Here is a 23,134-nt window from a genome sequence, read left to right as displayed (position 1 = left end):
GCCTCTCAATAAAACATAAAAAAGGTCTAGGGATGTGGCCCAGTGGTTAAGTGCCCCTAAGTTCAATATGAAGTACAAAAAACAAAAAAACAAAAAACAACAACAACAACAACAACAACAACAAACCATTCTCCAAGGCTGTAGTCATTTATTTGTCAGGTAGTCTCAAAAAGGAAGTTTTCTCTCTTTAGTGGGGCTTGCAGTTAGTAAGACCAAGACCAAGAGCTAATGACACAACTTCATTAGACATCTAAACATACTTTTTAGAGGGTCATGAATGATGAGAAGGGAAGGAAAGGGGAAACAAGAAGGGAGGAAAGAAAGAAAAAGAGGAAGGGAGGGAGGGAGGCAGGAGGAAGAGGAGAGGAGGGAAGAGGGAAGAAAGCACTCTAATACTGAACTATATCCCCAGCCCTTTTTGATTTTTATTTTGGGACAGGTTGCCCAGGCTGACCTTGAATTTATGATCCTCCTGAGTCAGCCTCTCCATTCACTAACATTATAGGTATATGCCAGGAGGCAATACTTTCAGTTATTTTCTAAGCATATCATGCATCCAGATCTTTGTATTTAAGTATCACTCCTCACTAAAAAATATTTGGCTCCTTGAGAAGGTAGATTCTAGGTTTGAAGTAAGGTAAGAAAGTATAAGGTGAGTCTGGAATATCTTGTGACAGAAAAGATGAATAGCTCAAAGACCCCTGGGGTCAGTCATTTCAATAGGACACAGACTCCCACTGGCCAGTAAATCACAGTAATACCAGAAAAAGAAGACAGCACATTGAGTACAGGAAGAATCCATTAGTTTATAGTGATACTGAAAAGGAGGGAAAAATGGAAATCTCTTCTTTAAAAAAAAAAATTAAAAAGTCAGCTAATAAATGCAGAAGGAACAACTAGAAAATCACCATACTGCCACCCCAGGCACAGAAACAGAATCAGGCAAGGATCATTAATAAATGCTAAAATAATGGAATGAAAGGCAGATAGGAACCAGAATAGACACACAATCCTAAGTCCACTCCCAGAAACCTATTATTAATAATGGGAAATGAAACATGACAATTAAGAAAGCTGGAAAACACCACATTAATCAAATGTATTAAATTTCAACATTACCAATAATTGAAAGAGTTGATATTTTACATCTAGTAATGTGATGCCATGTGAAGTATACAACGTCATCTTCACGGTATTCTAGCAAAATATTCAACCTAACTCTAACCTCAGGGCAACAATCATACAAAGCAGCATGTGGTCTAGACTCTGAATGAAAGATTTTTAAATGCCATGACCAGTTCCAACATGCAAGCCTTGAGCGGCTCTTGGATTAAGAGGCACACAGATACACACAGCCCTAACATTTGTGTTTTTCAAACAGGGAAGTTTGAAATTTGACTATACGCACAATATTGAATCAGTATTAAATTTCTGGATGGGATGATACTAAGTGAACATCACCATTTTAGGAGGCACACATGGAAGCATTTAGGGAGCAACTATCATGATATCTACAATTTTCCAGTGATTCAGAAAAAATACACAAATATGAGTAATGAGATTACACTGTACTACTTTTTTTCAGCTTCTTTGTAAAAAATTTCAAAATAAATAAGTTGGGGAGGGGGAAGAATTTTTCCCCGTAAAAGAACTATAAATTACATGGGATTCTTTCAGCAGAAAGAAAAAGGCTGTTGGCTTACTGAAAAATCACCAGGTAGAAAAAAATGTTTACGCTGAGGATTTCTTCAAGAATAAGTTTATAAGCTCATTAAACCACCAATCAAGACAAAATTCTCAGACTCCCTTCCCTGAAGGTTCTGCTAGTGCTTTAATGGCAGAAAAACTGACATAAACAGATTTGCCATCACCCTTGGACCAAAAAACTTTAATTACATTTTGATCTGCAATTAGTAGTCCAAATATCAACAGCATTCTTGAACTGACCTCCTTCCCCAAAACAGGCTGCTTATGAATTTCCAACAAGGAGGTCTGGTATGTCCAGAAAAATCCAATCAGTATTACATTTTCCAACAACAAATAGGTTCAGATGGCATTATTTATTTTGTGGTGAAAATCAGGACAACTGCTCCAGACATGGCTCAATGGCAGGGTGCTTGCCTAGAACGAATGAGGCCCTGAGTTTAAGCCCTAACCACCACCACACCCCAGAATAAATTAGGACAATTATAGAAAGGACACACACACAAATAATCTTCAGAGGTCATTTGTGTTTATAAAAAGTTCTAACTAGTTCAAAGTATTCCCAATTTTACAAAGGCAACAGCACTAGCTGTTTTCTCTTCTGCAACATTCTCTTCTATCCACCAACCCTTGTTTATAAGTCTAATTTATGCCAGGAGCTATTCTTCATTTCTATCTATCTATCTATCTTATCCATCTATCTATCTATCTATCTACTTATTTTTGTACCAGGGAAAGAACCCAGGATTGTTAACAATTACCATATCCTCAGTTCCTCTTTTATTTTGAGACAGGGTCTTGCTAAGTTGCTTAGGGTCTCATTAAGATGCTGGGGCTGGCTTTGAACTCACAATCCTCCTGACTCAGCCTTCTGAGCTACTGGGATTATAGGCATGCACCACCGCACCGGGCTCTGCCATGAACTGTTCCTTGTCTGACATGGATTATTCCAATCTTACCTCTATAACTCTATGAAGATGATACTATTGTTAGTCTCATATCACAGCAAAAGAAAAAGGCTTCAAGAAAATGAATAACTTTCTATACCATTACATACAACTATAACACACCAATAAAAAATGTGGGGGATAAAGGGGAAAAAAATTGAATAACTTTCTAGACATTACAGTTACCAAGTGGTGAAGTGGGATTAAAACCAGGCAGTCCAGAGCATAATTTTTAAACCAAACACCCATCCATCCCTTCATTAAAAAATATCTTTTGTGTTCCCACTGTGTGCCTGATGCCAGGAATACAGAGGTCAATAGGCAAAGGTCCTACAGGTGAAGGAGGGGAAGATGATAAACATAAACAAGATACACTACAATTTTAGTAGAGAGAAATACTCTGGAAAAAAAAAAAAAGGGTAGACACTAGGGGATAATGGGGAATAAAGGAATAGAAGGAAGACTTAGATAGGTGGTTAGAAATGGTTTAAGCAGCACACAGAGGTTCCCCAGGGACGGGTATTTCAATCAAATTAACACTAACAGTGAGTGCAAAGTCCTGAGATGGAAAGAAGCCCAAGGTGTTTAAGGAAAAGCAAGAAATCCGTGCGTGGAGTGGAGGAGCGAGGAAAGGGAAGGAAATACAGTTGGAAGTTAGGCAGCAACTGAGTTACGGAAGACCGTCTAGGTGGAAGCGAGGATGGCGGACTTTATTCTAAGGGCAGTCAGGGGGTTAGCTAGTTTATGCTTTACAAACACATCACTTTCTACAGGGCTGGGGAGGAACTACGGAAGGAAAGAAGTGCCAGAGGGAAATGGTGGTGGCCTGGCCCGGGTGAAAACAGCAAAGGTGGTGAAAAGAGAAAGGAGTTGGGACACATCTCGGAGGCAGAGGAAGGGGAACTGCTGGGGATCTGATCGTGGGGTGTGAGAAGAAAAGGAGAAACCAAGGGTGACTTGAAGTTTTGGCCTGAGTTAGTTGCTTGGGTTTAGATGGTTCAGATATGAGGTGCCTGCTGGCCATGTGGATGTCAGATCTTGGTTGTGTGCCTGCAGCTAGAGCTCAGCACAGAGGGTTGAAAACAGAATGATTCCTGGGATGGGACCTAGCTTCCCAGTTAGTAGCTATGTGACTCTGGGAAAGCATGTAAAATGGGAATAATACCACCTATCTCAGAAGAGGGGTGTTGTGAGAGTTCAAACCGTACCTGTGTTAACTGAAATATATGCACTGTACACAGAAGTTGTCATTTCCACTATCATACGCGTAAAAATAGAAGGTAAAGCCACTGGACGTGGGATTATCTGGTAGAATAGATGAAGATCTAGAAAGAACCAGCTAGTGAGGTGGGAAGAAAATAAGAAGCCAAAGAGTTAAGTGTCCCAGGAAGTAAAGAGTAGGCAACTCTGTCAAAGACAAGAGAAAGACAGACAGACAGACACACACACACACACACACACACACACACAGAGAGAGAGAGAGAGAGAGAGAGAGAGAGAGAGAGAGAGAGAGAGAGAGAGAGAGAGAGAGAGAGATTGATTTAGTAAGGTCAGTACTGAGAAAACAATCCTGATATCTGCCAGGAAAGAGATCTTTGGTGATCCTGAGAGTGGTTTCAGTGGGGAGGAGGGAACAAGAGTCTAGCTACGTGAGTTCAAGCAAGAATGGAGACAGGAAAAAAGAATAGCCTGGGAGGTAAACAAGTAGCAAAGAATAAACCCAAAGGCCTTCTCAAGGAGCATTTCTATGAGAAGGAACAGAGAAACAGAATAGCAGCTCACAAGGGACATGAGACTTTTTTGAGACCAATAAACTGATGGTGTAAGGAGAAGTGGGTAAATGTACAGTAAGTCCTGAGAAGGTACAGAGTGCAGGGAACCAGGGCTGGGCTAAGAGAAGACCAAGGAAAGTGTGGCCACTGATAGGAGAGATGGAAAGGGATGCAGGTGGAACTCTAAGCTAAATGAAAAGGAGTTTCTTCCGATTTTACCCCCTCAGTGCAACTAAAGAATCCTCAGCTGGGAGCAAGGGCAGGCTCCTTTCATTCTCAGAGTACCTGTTAAGATCTTTCAGAGCCTCCTGTATTTTCCGCTCATTTGTCACAAAGTGGCTTTCTGTCTAATGCCTTTCCACTCTACAACTCCGTCAACTTCACAAGGCTACAGACTATGTGTCTTTCACCACTGAAGCATCTAGCACCTATCTGTCTTCCAGATCAGACACACAGTCATGTGTTGATCTTAACTAGATCAACAGTTCTCAAAAGTGACTATATTCTAGACCAGGGGTCATCAAACAATGGCCTGTGGGCTCCACACAATGGGTTGCTTTTCTGAGCAGTTCTGCTGGGACATGGCCACATCTGTTCCTTTGCAGATGTCTATGGCTGCTTTCCTGCCACCAAGGTGGAGGTGAGTAGCTGTGAAGGAAACCAAATGGCCTGCAAATCTTTTTTTTTTTTTTTTTTTTTTTTTCCTAATGGCCTGCAAATCTTAAAATCGAATTATCTGGCCTTTCACATAAAATTCTTGCCAACCCCAATTCTAGGTTAATGATTCTTAAGGGTGTCTGCTGGACCATCAGTATCACTTGGGAATTTATCAGAAATGCAAGTTATCAGGTCTCACCCCAGAACTAGTGAATCAGAAACTCCAGGGATACACCTCGCAGTCGGTGTTCACAATCTCCAGAGTTTTATGCATTTTACCATTTGAAAACCACTCTTGTGGGGTCTGTGTATAGGGATGACTAACCAAGTAAACAAGACGGATCAGGTACTTTTTCTAGATGAATTTACATTCTCATGAAAGAACCAAACAAACAAGTACACAGATAAGATAATTACAGATCATCATTATTAAAAGTGAGACATGGTGGTGCAGGCCTGTCATCCCAGCGACACAGGGGCTGAGGACTCCAAGTTTGAGGCCAGTCTCCACAGTTTAGTGAGGCCCTCAGCAACTTAGCAAGTCTCTGTCTCAAAATAAAAAAATAAAAAGGGCTGGGGATGTAACTCAGTGGTTAAGTGCCCTTGGGCTCAATCCCCTGAATGTACATATATACGTATATATAAGGACATACATACATACATAAAAACAAACAGTGAGAGCTGACACGGGGTAGTCATGGGAAAGAAGAGTGGTATATGAGCTCAGATCTGGAAGAAGAGTTAAACATGATGCAAATGAATGGCAGTGAGGTGGAAGCACAAGAGCCTTGAGGTGGGAAAAAACTCAGCATGTTCAAGAAATAAAAAGCCAGAGCTGTGTCTGTAAGTGAGAGTGTTAAGACATGGAATCAGAATTAGGCAAGCAGTCAAAACACGTAAAGCGCTGTAAGCAATGGAAGATTCAGATTTCTAAGTGCAATGGAAGCCCTTGAGGCCACTGACAGGACACGAGTTGTTTTTAAAAACGATTCTGGCTAGATATGATAGTACATGACTGCAATTCCAGCAATTTGGGAGTCTGAGGCAGGAGGACCACAAGTTAAAGGCGGACCTCAGCAACTTAAGAAGATCCTGCCTCAAAACAAAAAATAAAAAGGGCTGGCAAAGTAATCAGTGGTACAGCACCTCTGAGTTCAATCCCCAGTATAGAAAAAAGTAAAACATAGAATAAAATAAAATTCTGGTTTTATGTGGATAATGGATATGCAGGGATTAAGAATAGAAGCAAAGAATCAAGTTAGGCTACTACGTAAGAGCAGATAGTGGCATCATTAGGGCATCTCTGAGAAGGTGACATGTAAGGTAAAAATCAATGTCACCATTCTGAGTTTTCTGGTTAGGTTGTTGCTGACATCAGAAACTTGGCTCTATGTGGCAGATTGTATTTAGCAAGCCAGTAACTGGAAGGGAGAGATCTAAAAAAAGGTGACACCTGGGTTCTTTTCAACACCTAAATTTGCTCCTCATCGCCAGCAGTACTATGTGGCCAGTCTCACATCTATCCCTTTCCAAGAGTCCCACAACACTTTTTTCTAGACCTGAATAGCTTCCGTTTTCTCCCACCCTCCCTGCTCCCTCTTGGTCTTGTTGGGAAAACCAACGTTCTCATTTGGTTCAAACAGCAACTTCCCAATTGATGCACCTGGTTCTGAATTGGCCTTCTTAAGACTCATGTTCTACACTTTGGCCATAAGGGACTTTATAAAAGGCAAATATAAGAAAGCAATCTCCCTGCTTAAAATTATTTGGCAGCTTCTCATCACACGATCACACTTGAGATAATGTCCAATTCCTTAGCATGCCACAATCTTGTCCTTGCCCCATCCACGAACCCCTCCCCCAACGCCTTACCCTCCCGTTCACGTCTGATGCTCAAACCACCTTCAGTTATTCACAGTTCCCGGGGCCTGACCTGCTTCTTTCCTTTCCCTGCTCCACTTCACTTGCATCAATTCTCAGTTGTACTTTGGGATTCCGCTCTTGGCTCAAGGTCCCCACCTTGCAGAAAAAGAGAAAACCCTCCTCCATCCTCCCTCTGGACGTGACTCTCGCCCTGTGTACACTGTCATCACATGTGCTACAGTGCATTATCACATGCACCTCCCAGGATGGCAGGGTTCTGGAAACCTTTCCATCAGTTTCTTCCACAGGAGAGAAATACAAAATACCTAAAAAGAAAAGCTATGAGGCCAGACACAGACCAATTCAGGCCTAACACTCTCCAGAGCTCCTCATCTCATATTAGAACTCATGTGGATATTGGTGTATTCCATCACATAATACTGACTGTTGTTTTTCAGAATAAAAAGTCAAATCAGGCCACTAAAGAGAAATATTCTGCTTGTCTGTTTTTCTCTCTAGCACACCACTAAAAATCTGGGTGGTAGAAAATAAAGGTTAAAGGGGAGAAAAGAAAATCCATATAGTTACTCAAAGCTTTTTAGAAATCTAGGATGTAGCCATTTAAAGGGAAGAATAACTATTTCATTTAAAAGAACTTCAAATAAGGACTATATCATGAAAAAAATTGAAACAAGTTTAAGGTAAGCTCAAAGAAATCAGAAGCTGATATTCATTTCATATGAGAAAAGATTTAAGAGAAATATAACAAAAAGTAGGGGTTAAAGATTCCTTGTAACACAGAATGTTGTTAAATAGACTTGGATAGCAAATAGAAATACTTCAAAAAAATCAAGTTCATGTAGAATGTAAAACAAGATTAGGTAAGGAACTCTATGAAAAAGCAATACATAAAAGATAGGTTTAATCAGCATTACACCTTGTTTCACTCCTCCCTCCTCCCACATAGAGAAACCACACTCTTGATCAATTATTTCAACTTTTATTGAATGAGGACTTTATTTTTTAACATTACAAACTAACTCTCCCTTTCTGAAAAGGCAGGTCTTACACTCAAAGACAAGCTTCAAGCATTTGTTTTGTTTAAGAAATTGAGGGAAAAATCCACAGTCATTAACAAGAAGATCAAAACTTCTTTTTACAGTAATCATGGGAGGAAAACCATTACATTTCACAACGTAAAGTGGTCCAAACCAAGTATACCTAGAGAAGATTTTAAAATATGGCAAAGATGACATGAACTAGACAATTATGAAAACTGCTTATAACAAATTTGACTCTAACACTACAGAACGAATGCTTGCTTTGCATTGTACCTAAGAAGGCATCCTCATTAAAGTACACCAAGACACAGGCAGCTTCCTCACTGCCCAATCTTCTGCACACATCATCAAGGCAAGTCTACAAGAACAAGTAAGGCACCAGGGAGAGTAGCTGACTGTGGGAAGTCAATGTATCTTCCTGTGATCTGACAGCATTTAATACAGACAGGTGTTACAAATTCAAGTGTGTGCTGGTTTTTTTGAGCATCAACCTAAAGCACAAAAAAATCACATCAAGTCACTTCAATGTAATAATTCCCATTCATGGCATAAAAAGGAGAAACAAATTTACGGTGCTAGAAAGAATTAGAAGAATAAAGGAAATGCCCTGTGGTTTAGACTTATTAGATTACAAAATGTCTAACACCCCAAGGAATGCCATTTTGAATTGTGAAAGTACACTAATTAATTAGCTCTCTTCTACATGCCTCCAATGTAAGGTCATTACAAAACTTCACTAGCGTAAGTACATTTTTTCCCCCATTTTGCTATTATAATAGCTAGGAATACTTCGATAACAAAATAATCTTTTAATGATGACCAACCATTTCTCTTTGGTCTTATAGTATTATTTATTTAGTGAGAGATTCAATGAAACACTTTTATTCATACAAAGTTACTTTCTAAGATAAGCTCTAAATGAATGATAGGGACATTCACAGCAGTCAATCAAACCTTGGTTCATTTCTTCTCTTCTTGCTTATCTTTTTTTTTTTTTTTTTTTTTTGTGGGGGTACTGGGGATTGAACCCAGGGGTACTCTGTCACTGAGCTACATCTCTAGCCCCCCCCCCCTTTTTTTGGAGTCAGGGTCTTGCTAAATGGCTGAGGCTGACCACAAACTTGTGATCCTTCTGCCTCAGCTTCCCAAGTGACTGGGATATACAGGTGTGTCCACCATGCCTGGTCTGGTCATCTATGAAATTAAGGTCTCCTTTAGATATCTAAATATTTCAGCAATATGAGGGCACCTAGATCAGCAGATGAAGCTCAGACACCAACCTAATTCTTTGGAATATCATTGTGGGCAGAGTTCTTACCATAACCCACATTTGCAAATGAAAATATTACGGAACTCTCATTCTAGTGTCACCTGATCACCAGTGGAGAGTAATTCACTCCCACTCTTTCGTGGGAAAAGAAGGGACTTGTCCATAACAAGACTAAATGACTACCACAAAAATGAAAATATGTGTGCTTAGTCTATGTTATCTCAAGTCAGGAAAATGAGAATTTTTGCCAGAGTTGAAAGCTAATCACTATTTTTAGTATTAGAAAATTAATTTTTGGTAAGAATGAAATAGAATAATTATGTCTAAAAAGGAATAAAGAAGGGCAATTCAGGTTTACATACAATGCACTGAAGTGACTGACTGGAAAGAGCCTCCTGAATACACTTAAACCAAACGGCACAGAAGACTGCCACCCTGATGAAGTCAACGCATTACAAGTTCTATTCGCCCATGTCTAATCTGCCACAAAAACCTAAAATGAAGACTAGAACTGTTCTAGCTATGAAAGCAAAGCTTCTCCTTTTAAAGGAAAAAAGTTAATTGGAAGCAAGTGTCTATGTATTAAGAAAGTATTCTTAGGAACAGAAAAAAAATACTATGATTAAAAATAATGTTCTAATAAAGCATAGTGTCCACACACAAAGGAAAAAAACAACCACATAATCACAATCTTGAAGGCTTCCTTGAATGCTAATTACTATCTTGGCTGCAATTTTTCATACTATGTGGAAGACAAGCGTTTGACAGATGATTTAGTGTGATTTAGGAATCTTCAACACTGTGAAGTAGGCAATCTCTGGCTCTTCACACTGTCTCAGAAAAGTTTCTGACAAGTTCAAGAGATGAAGACGAATGTAGAAAACTATTCTTCCCATTAAAATCCATCTTTTTTTTTAAGTGGATTCTCCAGTGAGGCAAACTGAGACCACAACATAGTAAAATGAGGTATTGATATAGTAAATGTTCATCAGGTCTTCTCTTTCCTTGCTTGAGTATTCATGAACATGACAACTGCTGACCAAAGAGCAGTTTATCACAGATCACCTCTTTACTCCAGACCCAACCAAAGTTAACTTGTATTTATTTCATCACCTGAGAAAAGCAATGAAGAGCCATATGCCACAGCCTTCTCCCCATGTCCCACCTCATCCTTTTCCCATTGAACAATCTCCTTATAAACTTATACATACTGTTCAAAGCACTCGGGCCTGCTGGAATTTCTGTTGGCACAATTTTGGTGATAAGGGGTGTGTGTGAGTGTGAGAGAGAGAGAGAGAAAGAGGAAGAGAGAAATGATACATTAAACTTCAAAATGCAAATCAGAGAAACCCACATACACTGTCAATTTAAAGATTTCATTCAGTAATATGATATATTCATACATCTCTGACATGTTCAGGAAAAAACCTATTGAATCAATTCTACATAATACAAAGAAATGGAGGCTCCATGAAGATGCAAAGCTGCATATTAAGAGGTGTGTCTGAAGACATTTAGTTGGGGCTTATGAAAATTCCAATTGTACTTAAGGCCAAGAGCAGACATGGATGAGAACTCCAAGCTGTGTCCACACAGTTGCATGAAATTTATCTTAAACCATGGGGAATAACAGACTCCTAATTCTACACATCAAGTTCCCCTTCTGAGTATTTGCATAAGCTAAAAGGCAGGTCTTTCTGGATATCAGATCAATTTACAGACATAACAAACTTACACCCAAACGAGACAAGTTGGTGTAAGTGTATTAATTATCTAGGCACCAAGGGAGGAGGAAAATCTCAGAAAAATAAAGGTCTCAATGTTCTATCCAAAATTCCAGAGACTGCCCTTTGATGATATGGAAACAAAAAGGAGGTGTTGAAACGTTTACCAGTGTTTTATGTTTTAACAATTTAAAACCAGTTAATATTTGTAGGAACACCGCATTAAATTCTTAGTGTAACAACAGCAGGAACTCAAGGCCAAGGGGTGAAAAAGCTCGAAGCATGAGCTCACATTAACACTGCCTGCTTCCTCCACACCATCTCAAGTTTGTCCAGTGTTAACTTATACTGTGGTTTCTCGACCAGCTTTGAGGTTGGGAGCGGAGAACTGCCTCCTCATCCTCGGAGGTGTCACAAACTGGCTACAGTGGTTGGGTTTCTCAGTCTGCTTCTGACAAGAACTGGCCGCACTGCCTTCTACCTGACCTCCAGCACTATAATTACAGTAAGACTGACGGTGTTGGTGGATGTGGCGCTTCGCCTGGAAAGTCTGCAGATCAGCGGTGGTGTGACCGCTGTGCGAGTTTAGCGATTCAGAGGAGGCAGATGCCTGGCAGCGGGTACTTTTCGGTTGGCCATTATTGAGAGAATTGCTTCTCCAACGCAACTGAGGTGGCTGTTGTTGACTATTAATCTGCTGCTTGCTAACTTGAATGTGATCTTGACTTCGCGTGTTCTGAGAGCCCCCTGGTAACTGGGAATCCTTAGAAGCTGCTCTACCCCCTTTTTCTTGGCTCTCTTCTTTATTTCCTTTTCTCCCTTCTTCATCTTTTGGAATTCTAAGCTCAATAACTTCATCTTCTGTTATGATGATATGTGTCCCAGGACTCCAAGAATTTCTGTGTTTAGGGTTGCTCTTAAAGGGGAAGCGGGGCTTCCGGTTCTCTGGAGGGATGAACCTATGAGGTACATTCTGCCGACGAAGTTGCTTTGTTATCTCCTGCTGTTGCAGGTTCTTAAACCGTATTTGCTCTTGTCTCATCCACCGCAGACGTCCACGTCTGAAAGCTGGATCCCCATTCATCAGCTGGGAAACGCGTTCCTCTTTGCCAAGTTCTCCAATGTCTCCTTTACTGACACCATTCTCAGAGATGCCACTAATACCAGCACCAACAGGTTCTTTTGCTTTGTGGTTCCCTTGGCTTTTCTGTTCCTGAGACCCAATTAGGGGCAAGACTTTCTCCATTTTGAGCATTTTATTTCTTAAGACTTTGATCTCCTCATCTTTCATATTATTTTGTTTTTTAACTTCTTGCAAAATATCTTCCAGCTTGTCTATGTGCACCTTGAGGTCATCTACATCTGTCCCGCCTTTACCACTGGCCATCACGTCTTCAATCTTCTCATCCCCGACACCGACAGTGTCCCAGACATCCCTGGCCACAGCCCTCCAGGAGTCCCGTTCATTGGGATCTTTCTTCCCGTACATAGCACAAAGCTCTTTCATCTTAACAATGGCCAAAGCTTCAATCTCCTGTCGACTGTGCCTAAAATCATTGAGAGCGACCTCATAGCAAATCTCCTTGACAGCCTGAATCTTAAGATCTGAGATTGTGACCCACTTGGAATCTTTACTCAGGCGCCGCCTTTGAGGGATCTGATACATTTTAATTGGTTCTCGCTTCTTCCCACTGCTGGGGAGGCCACATTTTTTAACAATGGTTTGCAACTTGCTGGGAGGTAGTTTTTCTCTCAGAGAAGTAATCAGTTTCCAGCTCTCTTCGCACGACCTCTTGTCAGAATCGTCCCCGCTATCAGAATCCGCGTCCTTTGGAAAAACAAAATCAAAAAATGGCCCCAAAATAACCAAAATTAAAATGTAAAAAAGGAAAATCAAACTGAAGAAAAAGCAAGCAAAAAAGTCTTAACCAAATTTAAAAACGAAACAACCAAAAAAAAAACTAAAACCAAACCAAAAAACCCTAAATGATGTGGAAGTCTATTAACACATATTCATATGTAGATTACTGTTAATAAAAAAAAAAAAATTTTATTTAGAATTCCTAACCCAAATTTTCACTTTTTGGCTTAAGTGATAAAATCTGCAATCAAGTTTCTTAGGAGGTGACACAGGGAGGAGCTGAGTCTCCCACTTTAAGGTCATTTGACAATTTAACAAGTTAGTGTGAGATAACATCTCCACTATCTCAAGAAAAGGAAGTCAAACCTGTGCCCACACATGCTAACAACCCATGCAGCCACATCCCCACATTTGCCTTGGTTATTGCTGTTGTTTCTTCCAGATTTTCCTTCCCCGTGAGTGAGCACAGATGCCATACAGAGATGTGACGAGCAGGCAGATTAACAAAGGTTAGTAAGGCTGCAGGACGCCAGGTTGTTTAGCTTTACTAAAAAGAGCAGCCCTAGAAAAGAGCTAGAGGATGAGAGAGCAGAAAAGAAGCAGAGATGTGGTTAAGAGTGCTCAGAATCCCTAGCAGCAGACCAGGTGAGGTTCTTACCAACCAAAGTCTTTTTTCTGTTAGGCCAAGAGGGTTCTGAACCCAGTCTTTCCAGAAGCAGATACTGAATTTGCTATTTTCTTTTTTTCATGTTAAATTAATCAACTTCACTGGTATATTAATTGGTATATTTGTAATCCAGGGAACAAGGAAGCATTAAAAAAAGGATCCTTATAGTGGATCTTATTTATTTTTTCACACAAATAAATCGATGAAATCTCACCTTCAAAATTTTGTAAAATAATTTGCCAGCATAAAAATTACTAGGCAAACAGACTTGCTAAATATAATATAATATTCCCTAAGTAACAGGGTATTTTAATATGTAAAACAGAGTTGTTTTCTATTTAGAAAATCCATAGCATTTCCAGTCATTTAAGGAATATCACTTTTAAGTGACAACTCTTCCACTGGATATACAAAACACAAAGATTAGATTCTGTGTATGTAAAGTGGATCCCCTATAAAATCTGTTTTTCCAGTTGTCTCTCCTTCACTACCTCTTTTCTGAAAAAAGCTTCACAGAGCTATAAGAAGGCAATGTTGGATTTAAAATTCTACATCGTGGAGTAGAAAGATTTCTATTCAGGAAATAAGTTTCTGGGAAAAGAAAATACTCGCTAGATAAGAATTTCCATATAGTTTAGTAGGACTGAGGTATTTTTCAGTGGTAGAGCACTTGCCTAGCATGCATGCTTTAGGCTCTAGGTTTTACCCCCATGACCCACACAAAAAAAGATAGTCTAGTAAATGGAAATATTACTGCCTAATAGTCTCTTTTTTCCTTGGCTGTGATTACCAAAAATGTGTCAGGGTTAAAAAAAAAAAAAAAAAAAAAAACTTGAAACTGCTAAAATAGTATCTTCGTTTCTAGACCAAAAAGTCTGTATGTCTTGTCACTTTCTAGGGCATGAAAAAAATAATCTTGAACAATAATGACAATAATTTGGCTTCTGAATTTAAAGATGTTGCTATTGATACACATATTATTTCTATCGATGTGTGCCAAACCCATTTATAACCCCTACCTATTTGAAAACTTAGCAACAAAAAGCACCTAAAGTTAAATCTACAGATTCTACAGTGTTTTTCTTTTCATTTTTAATGTTAAAAAGCAGAATGGGGGCTGGAGGTACAGCTCAATGGCAGAGTGCTTGCCTAGTGTGACCAAGGCCCTAGGTTCAATCCCCAACACCACAAAAGGGGAGAGACAGACAGAGAGAGAGAGAGAGAGGGAGAGAGAGAGAGAGGGAGAGAGAGAGACGCTAATCTTAAGTGATAACATGACATTAATAAACATTAGAGAAAAAATATGACTGACTTGATAATTTTTTTTTTTGGTAAATATGTATAAGTTGGGTTTTACAGAACACAAACTGATTCTTCCCACATAATTGACAACTATCACTTATTTTTACTGGCTGTTTTTCTTTTTCTCTTACAATAACTTATGGATGAGATGAATATTTTCTAATTTAGGAAATGACAACTATTCTAATCATTGCTTTAATACCAGGCTAGAGATATCAAAGTTAGACCTTTAGACTATAAAACAAAACTTAAAATTAGAGTCTACAGAAATCCAAAAGAACTCCAAGTTAAATTGAATGGTCATAATTTTCTCTCTTTGCCAAATGAACTCTGTAGAATATGTCCTTTTCACAGTTCAAACGTATTAACCTATCACATACTATGAGCTGGAGGCAATTTACGTGCCAATATGTAAGTACTATCTCATGTCAAAAAGAAGACTTAAAGATATTTAAATTCACCAATTACAGGGTTAGAAAAAGGTCACTTTACAAGTCACTAAATAATCTTTCAGTTTTCATTAAATATCAAATGCAAAGTGGGGCTCCTGAAGAGACCCCGCAAGGAGTATATTTATCAAGTGACGGAAGAGACCCAAAACACAAGCACAAAAAAGACAGGTAATCTGATGGAGCAACTAACTATAAGGGAATGCTCAGCAACACAGGAGTGAAGCATATGTGGGGAACTATCATCAGAGAAACTGGTGAGCCTGAACTCCACTTTTTATTCACTCACTTATTTGCTTTTTTCAGTGCTGGAGATTGAACCCAGGGTCTTGTACATGCTAAACAAATGCTCTACCACTGAGTTACATCTCCAGCCCCCTGAATTCTGTATTTTAATGCTGTCATTGTGCAAAAAAAAAAAAAAAAAAAAAAAAAAAAAAAAAAAAAAACCTGCATAATAAACATTAGATAAAGATTTACAAAATAATAATTCCTTTTTGTCCTCTCAGTCTACTCACAGGATATATTAGAAATACATCATACGGCTGACTAATAAAGTAATTAAAAACACATTTTCCATTCAATAATGTTACTGGTATTTCAATATTCTTCAGACTGAAGTGTTAGGAAGCAGTTCCTCTTGAGGTCAAGAAACTGAAGTAGAAGCCAGGCATGGTGGTGCAACTCTGTAATTTAACCACTCAGGAGGCTAGGGCAGGGATGACTTCAAATGGTTCAAGGATAGCCTTGGCAACTTATTGAGATCCTGTCTCAAATTAAAAAAATAAAAAGGGCTGGGGATGCAGCTCAGTGGTAGAGCACCCATGAATTCAATCCCCAGTACCTCCAAAAAGAAAAAAAAGAACAAGTAGAATAGACAGCTGGATTTCTGGAGAGGAAAGCATGTTCCTTGCTGAAAGGAGCTGCTCCCAAATCCCCAGTTTACTTTCAGATACACAGAGCAAATGATAACCAAGACCAATTTTCTGCAGACTATGCACGTCCCCTAGATACTAAATAGGACTTAGAGACATTTGCTTTCTCTTTATTTAACAGTCAATGTCTTTATTTGGGGGCACAAAATGATTACTAACTCTGGGTTATGGAGAGAACCAGGCATCATTATTCTTTCATGCCTAGTTACCCAAAGTACAGTCCCAAACTAATAGCATTGGTGTCACCCAGGAACTTGTTGGAAGTGCAGAATCACAAATCCCAGCCCAGACCTACTCAACCAGCAGCTACAATTGAACAAGATTCCCAGGAGGTTGAGAAGCACTGCTATAATGAACCAACACTGGAGCAAATCAGAAGACCCAAGTTTAAGTCTCAGATCCATGATTTAGCAAGGGTTCCAAAATAGGCAAGAAAGTTGTTATGGTTGTATTTTTTAACCTTAGTTTCCTCAACTATAAACTAGGATTTTATTTACATATACACCTACCAAAAAAGGTGGTTTCGAGGATCAAATAAAATGAAGGATGTTAAAGTTCTTTGTAAAAAGTACTATAAAAATACAAGGCACTATTGCTAATTACAAATACAGCTTAATTACACCTGTCCTCATTTGATCTCTCACAAACCATCAGAGACACGTAAATTATATCATTAAGATAAAAGGCTTCTTCACATGACACAAACCTTTCAAGCCCTAAACACATGGTAGCTAAATCTTTGTGTTTTCATCAAAGCTAATTTCTAGTGGGCCTTGTAGAGAGAGACTCTTATCTATTAACACTGACATTATTTTGCCCCAAACATTTGATTTGTCTTTATAATCCATACATTGGGGACTTTATTATAATTTCCAAGACAACAAATGAACTAGTTTAATCCATCTGCCAAGCCTGAAAACTGAGTTCCTGGCAAAGGCTGATTTTTGCTGGAGTCCTTAGCTTTCTTGGTCTATTAAGCAATAGCCCCTTTTTCTCCAAAGCATGGCTACATAAAGGTGTTAGAAGACAGTGCTCCAGCTTTCTCCCCCAATGCACCCGTATCATAAGGAAAGAACACGAATCCTCAAAAAATGAGAACTTCCTAATCTGCATCCACAGGTTAGTTAACACTTTTTTTCTTACATATCAAATGAATGCCAAGGAGCTTCCTATAACCGGGGCTTTGTTAATTAAACTTGGTTGTCTTTAAAAATGAAAATCTACTAACATATCAATTTATTCATGAGTTAAGTTTCTATCAAACCTTGGAAATCAATTTGCATCATAAAATGCTAAAGCCACTAGCATTATAGCTAGGACCTTCAACTGGCTTTCCAGCTGCACACCCAAATCCTTTCCAAAGATAGCAGCTTTCCTGTCCTATCTAAGGTGGGTCTGCAGCTCCTGTTCCCACTGTTACCACACATGCCACTGAGAACCTTATTGAGAATTCAGACTCCATGCAGGGGAACAGAAAAGGATTAACACATGCAACTGTGCAGCAATACTTTTAGACACAGTTTAACTTTACAAAAAAAAAAAAAAAAAAAAAAAAAATCTGCCAGCACAGTAACAATCCCCAAGTCAGCCCAAGAGCAGAGAATTAGTACTATCAGGTGATCAGAAACAAAACCAAGGCAAACTCCCAGCAAATTCAATATTCAGAGTAATTATTAAAAGGATCACTACTGATGCAAATTCAAAAATCACTACCCAAGAGGTAAAGGTTCTAGAAAAATTCTCACTATTTGAGACTGTCACAGAAAAAGCACCTAATTGTGATAAAGTAAAGATTTGACTTTAAGATATAAAAGGCACAAAATAGGACTTCTGTTAACAGTTGTTCAGTCTAAGGTTACCAGGAGATTTAAGTTAGTCCTCCATTAAGAAAATGAAAGAAGAGTGTGTGGCACAAGGAGAGCCAGATAAGCTCCTCGGTGGGCACAGGGAAGGTGTAGAGCAGCTACCCTTTCCTAATGCTAGCAGATTCAGGACAGACTCCTACCAGTCTTTGCTGCTCCAAGAGAAGATCTGCTTCTTCCTTTTCCTTTTTATATAGGATCTCCATCTCTTGTAACCTAGAAGGAAAAGATAAAAGTATATAACAAGAAAGAATAAATTACAAAATCACTGAGTGACTTCACAAATGCGACTGTTGTTGAAGAGAAAGTCATGTGGTATTTGTGTATTACCTTTTTTCCATCTCCTGTTTCATATCAATTCCTTGTTTCTCCAGAAGCTCTCTCTGAGCAAAGGTCCAGTCCACAGGCTCAGAGGGGGTCTCAGCAGAGGGAGTCTTCTCCCGCTCAGCCCGTGCTTGTTCCGGGTGATTAAAACGAAAAACATGGTTTTTACCCATGATGATACGGTTTCCTAGCACAAAACAGAAATACGGTGAGGAAATCATTTTTTAAAAATTTATTTTACTTTACTTTTTTTAAAGAAATAATTTTTAAAAATGGGTAGTATCTAGTTTAATAACTTCACTCTCTAAAGCTTTTGGCATTTTACAAGAACATAAATTCTAATGCCAACTACAGAGTCAAAAGTCACAGTTGCAGGCTGGGGATGTGGCTCAGTAGTGGAGTGTTTGCATAGCATGTATGAGGCTCTGGGTTCAATCCCAGCACCACAAAAAATAAAAATTACGAAGAAAAATAAAAAATAGAGAGTTGCTCACACAAACCATCTGTACACTGCTGAAGACTTTAAACCTCTCCCAGTCTCACCTGAGCGCAACTGTACAGGCTGGGTCACCCTCTTGCCATTCACGTAGGTTTCTGAGCGTTCACAGGGCTCTAGGGTTACGATAACTAGGAGGAACACAAACTAATTTTATCACCACGAACCAATGGATTTAATAACAGAAAACAATTGACCAGCAGGACTCATGGTAACTAGAATATCAATCAAGTGGCTGAAGCATCTATGAGGTAGTTCTTTCTGGGTACAAGAAAGAACTAGTTGTAACACAAGAAGCTGTTCAGAGATAAGACAGAAACATTAAATTTGATCAACCTCTGAAAAAGATAGGAAATGTTAGTTTCAACGATATCTGACAGTTCAGTCAATAAAAAAAAAAAAAAAAAAAAAAAAAACAGAAATGTTAAGTATGAGATATAGGTAATAACCAGAAACTCAAGATTAAAAGCTAATATTTTAGTTAAGGAAGAATTACATGTTAAGGGAAGAAGCCAGTGTCCTAGCACAAAAATACCATTAGATTATTTCTGTTTTGTTAATAGTCCAGGCAAAAATCATGTAAACTTTTTCTTCCCTTTGGAAGAAAAGAGAAGAGAAGAAAAAAGAAGAGAAAAAAAATCTACTGAGCTAAGACCTGAAGTTGTTCAAATCTCCTATTATCCTGGATATTTACTTTTTTCTTACTTTTCTTTTAAATAATTAACATTCAAGACCAAGCCTAACTGCTTATGTCCCGCTTAGTTCTTGGCAGTAACAAAAGGGCTCCTTTGGTCCATGCTATTTTCATGTAAAGTAGCTATGCCCATTCCCGCATTTATAAGCGTCCCAGCTTTCTCCATATTTCAGTGTAAGATTATACAACAATTACCTCTAACAGAGACAGAGAATACCAAGTTTTAAGGATTTCTCATACTACGAAATGAAAAAATTGCGGGAGAAACTCAAAGCAGGAACTCTCACCTTCACCACTGTTGTTTCTCTCACTCCGGAAGATACAATGCTCCTCTTTAATGTGGGCCCCACTCAGTACTATGTCCTGGCGCCGCTCAGCATCTGCTTGGCCAACCCTGAACACAAGAGAAAGTGTTTCCCAGGGAAATTCAGACAAAAAAGCACTTAGAAACAATGAACCTCTTTCTCCCAAAGAATATCCTTTGGAATGTACAAAAAACGTTTTGTCTTTTTTCTTTCCAAAGCTTTCGATTGCAAATTCTATTCTCCTATATAATGAACCTCCCTACATGAGAATAAGAAACCAGGAGAACTATACACCAATATAACTTGTACAGCACAATAAATATATGGGTGAACTAAACTTCGAAATGAATTCATACAAGGTGTTAAAAGGAAAAGTTTCATTTAGGGTCTTCTAGAGAAAAACTGTTAACTGTTTCCACTTGCATACATCATTCTGAAAGAATAGAGAAGAAAGTTTGTAACATCTAGAAACAACTTCCTTTTAGTCATTCAATCACCAAGGGAGAAAAGGAAACATTAAGTGACTAAAATCAAAAACTAATATACCTTGTAATTCCATCTTTGATGTAATAAAGCAGGCATTCGGACATTAGTGGGTCTTCATTGAGGTTAACAAGATGTGGGGTCTGAAAAAAGGTTATAGATTATTATTTTGGAGAAAGACACCATGAGAGGACTATAGTAACAACAGGGGCCCACAGGAGGCCAGGCTTCTCAGATTCCCCACATGGTCTGAGGAAGATCTTTTATTACTAGTTCTAATGCTATAATAAAGACAAAAACACTCTTTTCAGGCCTCCCCACACCACACCAATCCATTCCATTTAAAAACATGAGTTCTGGGATAAAGAACAAGACCCAGTTCTTAGGGTCAAGGTATAGTGAGCACAGAGAAAAAAAAATCAAAACGGAATGATTTTCTGGATGGGTTAATTACAATTTTTGTAAATGCACGGGCAAAAATCACAAGATTTAACTTTTCATTTACTTTTATTCAAATTTCCCCCACCCCCTGCCATCTCCTTCTATAATTTCCTTTAGTTACTGGTCCCAGTTATAGTCTTCAGTTTATTACTCTTTACCTTAAAGAAAAATTTATTAAAAATTAAAATTACTAAAATTCAATAATATCAATACCTTCTAAAAATTCTTTTCAACTAACTCTAATGTTTCTAAAATTTTTTAAAAACCAACCTTCTTTGGTGAAAAGACCCCACTGGAATCCAAAAATAAGTCACATGGTCTTGGGGTCAAAATCTAATCAAGAGAGTGCCAGCAAATGTGGAAAAATGAAAAGAGAGTCAGATGACAAGGTAAAAGAAAACGGACTGCCAAAGATGGTTAAAAGGAAACTGGACAGCCTCTCTGTGTCTCCACTACCATCTAATAAGAACCTGGCTGGTTTGAGAGAGTCTAAGCCCCCTCTGGGCAGCATTCTTTCTGCCTCATCTCTGGCCTAAGAAAAAAGGAGTATTAGGAATGGGTTTTAAAACTAAGTTTGGAGGTGGTCAGTGGTCTCTCCCTCCCTTTCCGGAGGAAGCAGAGAAAGTTAAGGAAGGTGGGTAAGAAAATGCTTTGGAAGTGGAGATATCTTTGGAATCTTTTATTGTTTATATCACAATATTTGTTCAAGTTATTGATGATTCACATTAAATATCATAATATTTTTATAAGTTGTTAAAAAAAATTTCCCCACAATTTTTTTTTGGTGGTACTGGGGATGAAACCCTGGGCCTTGCACATACTAGGCAAGTGCTCTACCACTGAGCTACAGCCCAGTCCCTCCCTCAGTTTTTAACACTGAAAGATGTTATGAAATGGCTTTAAATAATATGCACAATCTAAATGCTATCAAAACTGTAACTGCTAAAATATCTACCATCATAGGTAATGCATCTGAATACATACATGTGTTACTGAAGGGAAAAGTAATAAATTGAAAAATACCAATTTTTATATAAATATACAAAACACTGTTCTAGTTCTACAATACATATCTAAAGTTTCTTTAAATCAATCTTTTCTGTTGAAAAATAACACACTGGAATTGGCAAAAATGTCATGTAACCATGATAGAAAAACCTAACAAGAAGTATCCTCACAAAAATCACAGTAATGTTTCATATTGTAAGGCATAAAAGCAAAGTACCAATTCAAAATCCCCTCCTTCATGTACTCTAACCTAAGGAGATCACTATTCCAAAACTATGTGTAAAGATGTCTAAAAGTCTTAACTGGCTAATTTGAGATAATTTGAAATGAAGGGCCATTCATTAGTGGTATGAAATATATGCTTTGTACATCAACATAGATGTTTCATTATTGTCACATAAATAAATACATAAAAGAATCTTATGATATTGGTTTTCCAGTATCCAACAGTAACTAAGTAGCAACTAAGATGAAAAAAAAAAAAAAAAAAAAGAAGACGACGACTTACAAATCTAATTAGTTAAAGGTATCAAACTACTCTACAACTATGATTATGGAAGTAGGAAAGTAAATACTGAAATCATAGAGAAAACAGAGAAGGAAAAAAAAGAAAACAGAGAAGGGAGGAGTCTAGAAGGATAAGGGCTAGAACTGCTTTACTCAGTGTAATGATTGTAAATAATACAAATCATTGGAGCAGTATTATTCTACACAAACCTGAACAGTTGAAATTGGTTCCAAAAAATTAAAGAACAGAGTTGATGACTTCTGTGGGAAAATGTACATAGAGTAGCCAAACTGAAGCATAGTACACTAGATTATGGTGGAAATTTAAGAGAAAGCAACAATGAATTCAACCACAGACTGAACTGTTCAGTCAAAAGGTACAGATTTGTGGCCTCAGGTGTCTTCTTTTGTAAACAGGATAGGTATTTTGGAAACAGGGTGCCCTTGTCTTTTAAAACTATACAGAGACAAAAACAGAAATTTCTGAAATTATGCCACGTAACAAGATAAAAAAAGGGAGGGGAAAAAGGCCAGTACTAAAAGACATGAAGTTCCCACTCACCAATTCAGTTTTTTTTTTTTTTTTTTTCCTTCTTCTTTCTTTCCGGTACTAGGGATTAAGCCCAGGGTGCTTTACCACTGAGCCATATCCCCTTTTTATTTGGAGACAGGGTCTCACTGAGCTGCCTCGCTCAGTGCCAAGGCTGGCTCTGAACATTCTATCCTCCTGCCTCAGCCTCCCAAGCCACTAGGATTACAGGCATGCACCACCCCTGCTGGTCCTTTCTCTTTTTTTGCACAG

At 38.5% G+C, this 23,134-nt stretch overlaps 1 protein-coding gene across 11 annotated transcripts in view; it reads right to left on the bottom strand.

Annotated features, from left to right (window-relative positions):
• KIF1B (kinesin family member 1B) overlaps positions 1-23,134 on the bottom strand; it is a 147,364-nt gene that overhangs the window by 50,750 nt on the left and 73,480 nt on the right. For 10 of the 11 annotated variants that reach the window (XM_079142610.1, XM_079142611.1, XM_079142617.1 and 7 more), the window contains 5 exons: positions 20,440-20,519; positions 19,876-19,982; positions 18,942-19,025; positions 18,405-18,585; positions 18,218-18,290 (listed from right to left, as the gene is read on the bottom strand). In XM_079142610.1, the coding sequence (XP_078998736.1) occupies positions 18,218-18,290; positions 18,405-18,585; positions 18,942-19,025; positions 19,876-19,982; positions 20,440-20,519 (525 nt within the window). Of the gene's footprint in view, positions 1-7,927; positions 12,827-18,217; positions 18,291-18,404; positions 18,586-18,941; positions 19,026-19,875; positions 19,983-20,439; positions 20,520-23,134 lie in introns of those variants that run through there. The other variant, XM_079142612.1, reaches the window with a different exon arrangement.

The sequence above is a fragment of the Sciurus vulgaris genome (genome assembly GCF_902686455.1).
Source record: "Sciurus vulgaris genome assembly, chromosome: 1".
NCBI classification, from domain to species: Eukaryota; Metazoa; Chordata; class Mammalia; order Rodentia; family Sciuridae; genus Sciurus; species Sciurus vulgaris.
Note: the sequence above shows the minus strand (reverse complement) of the source record. Positions and strands in the feature narration are given on the sequence as shown.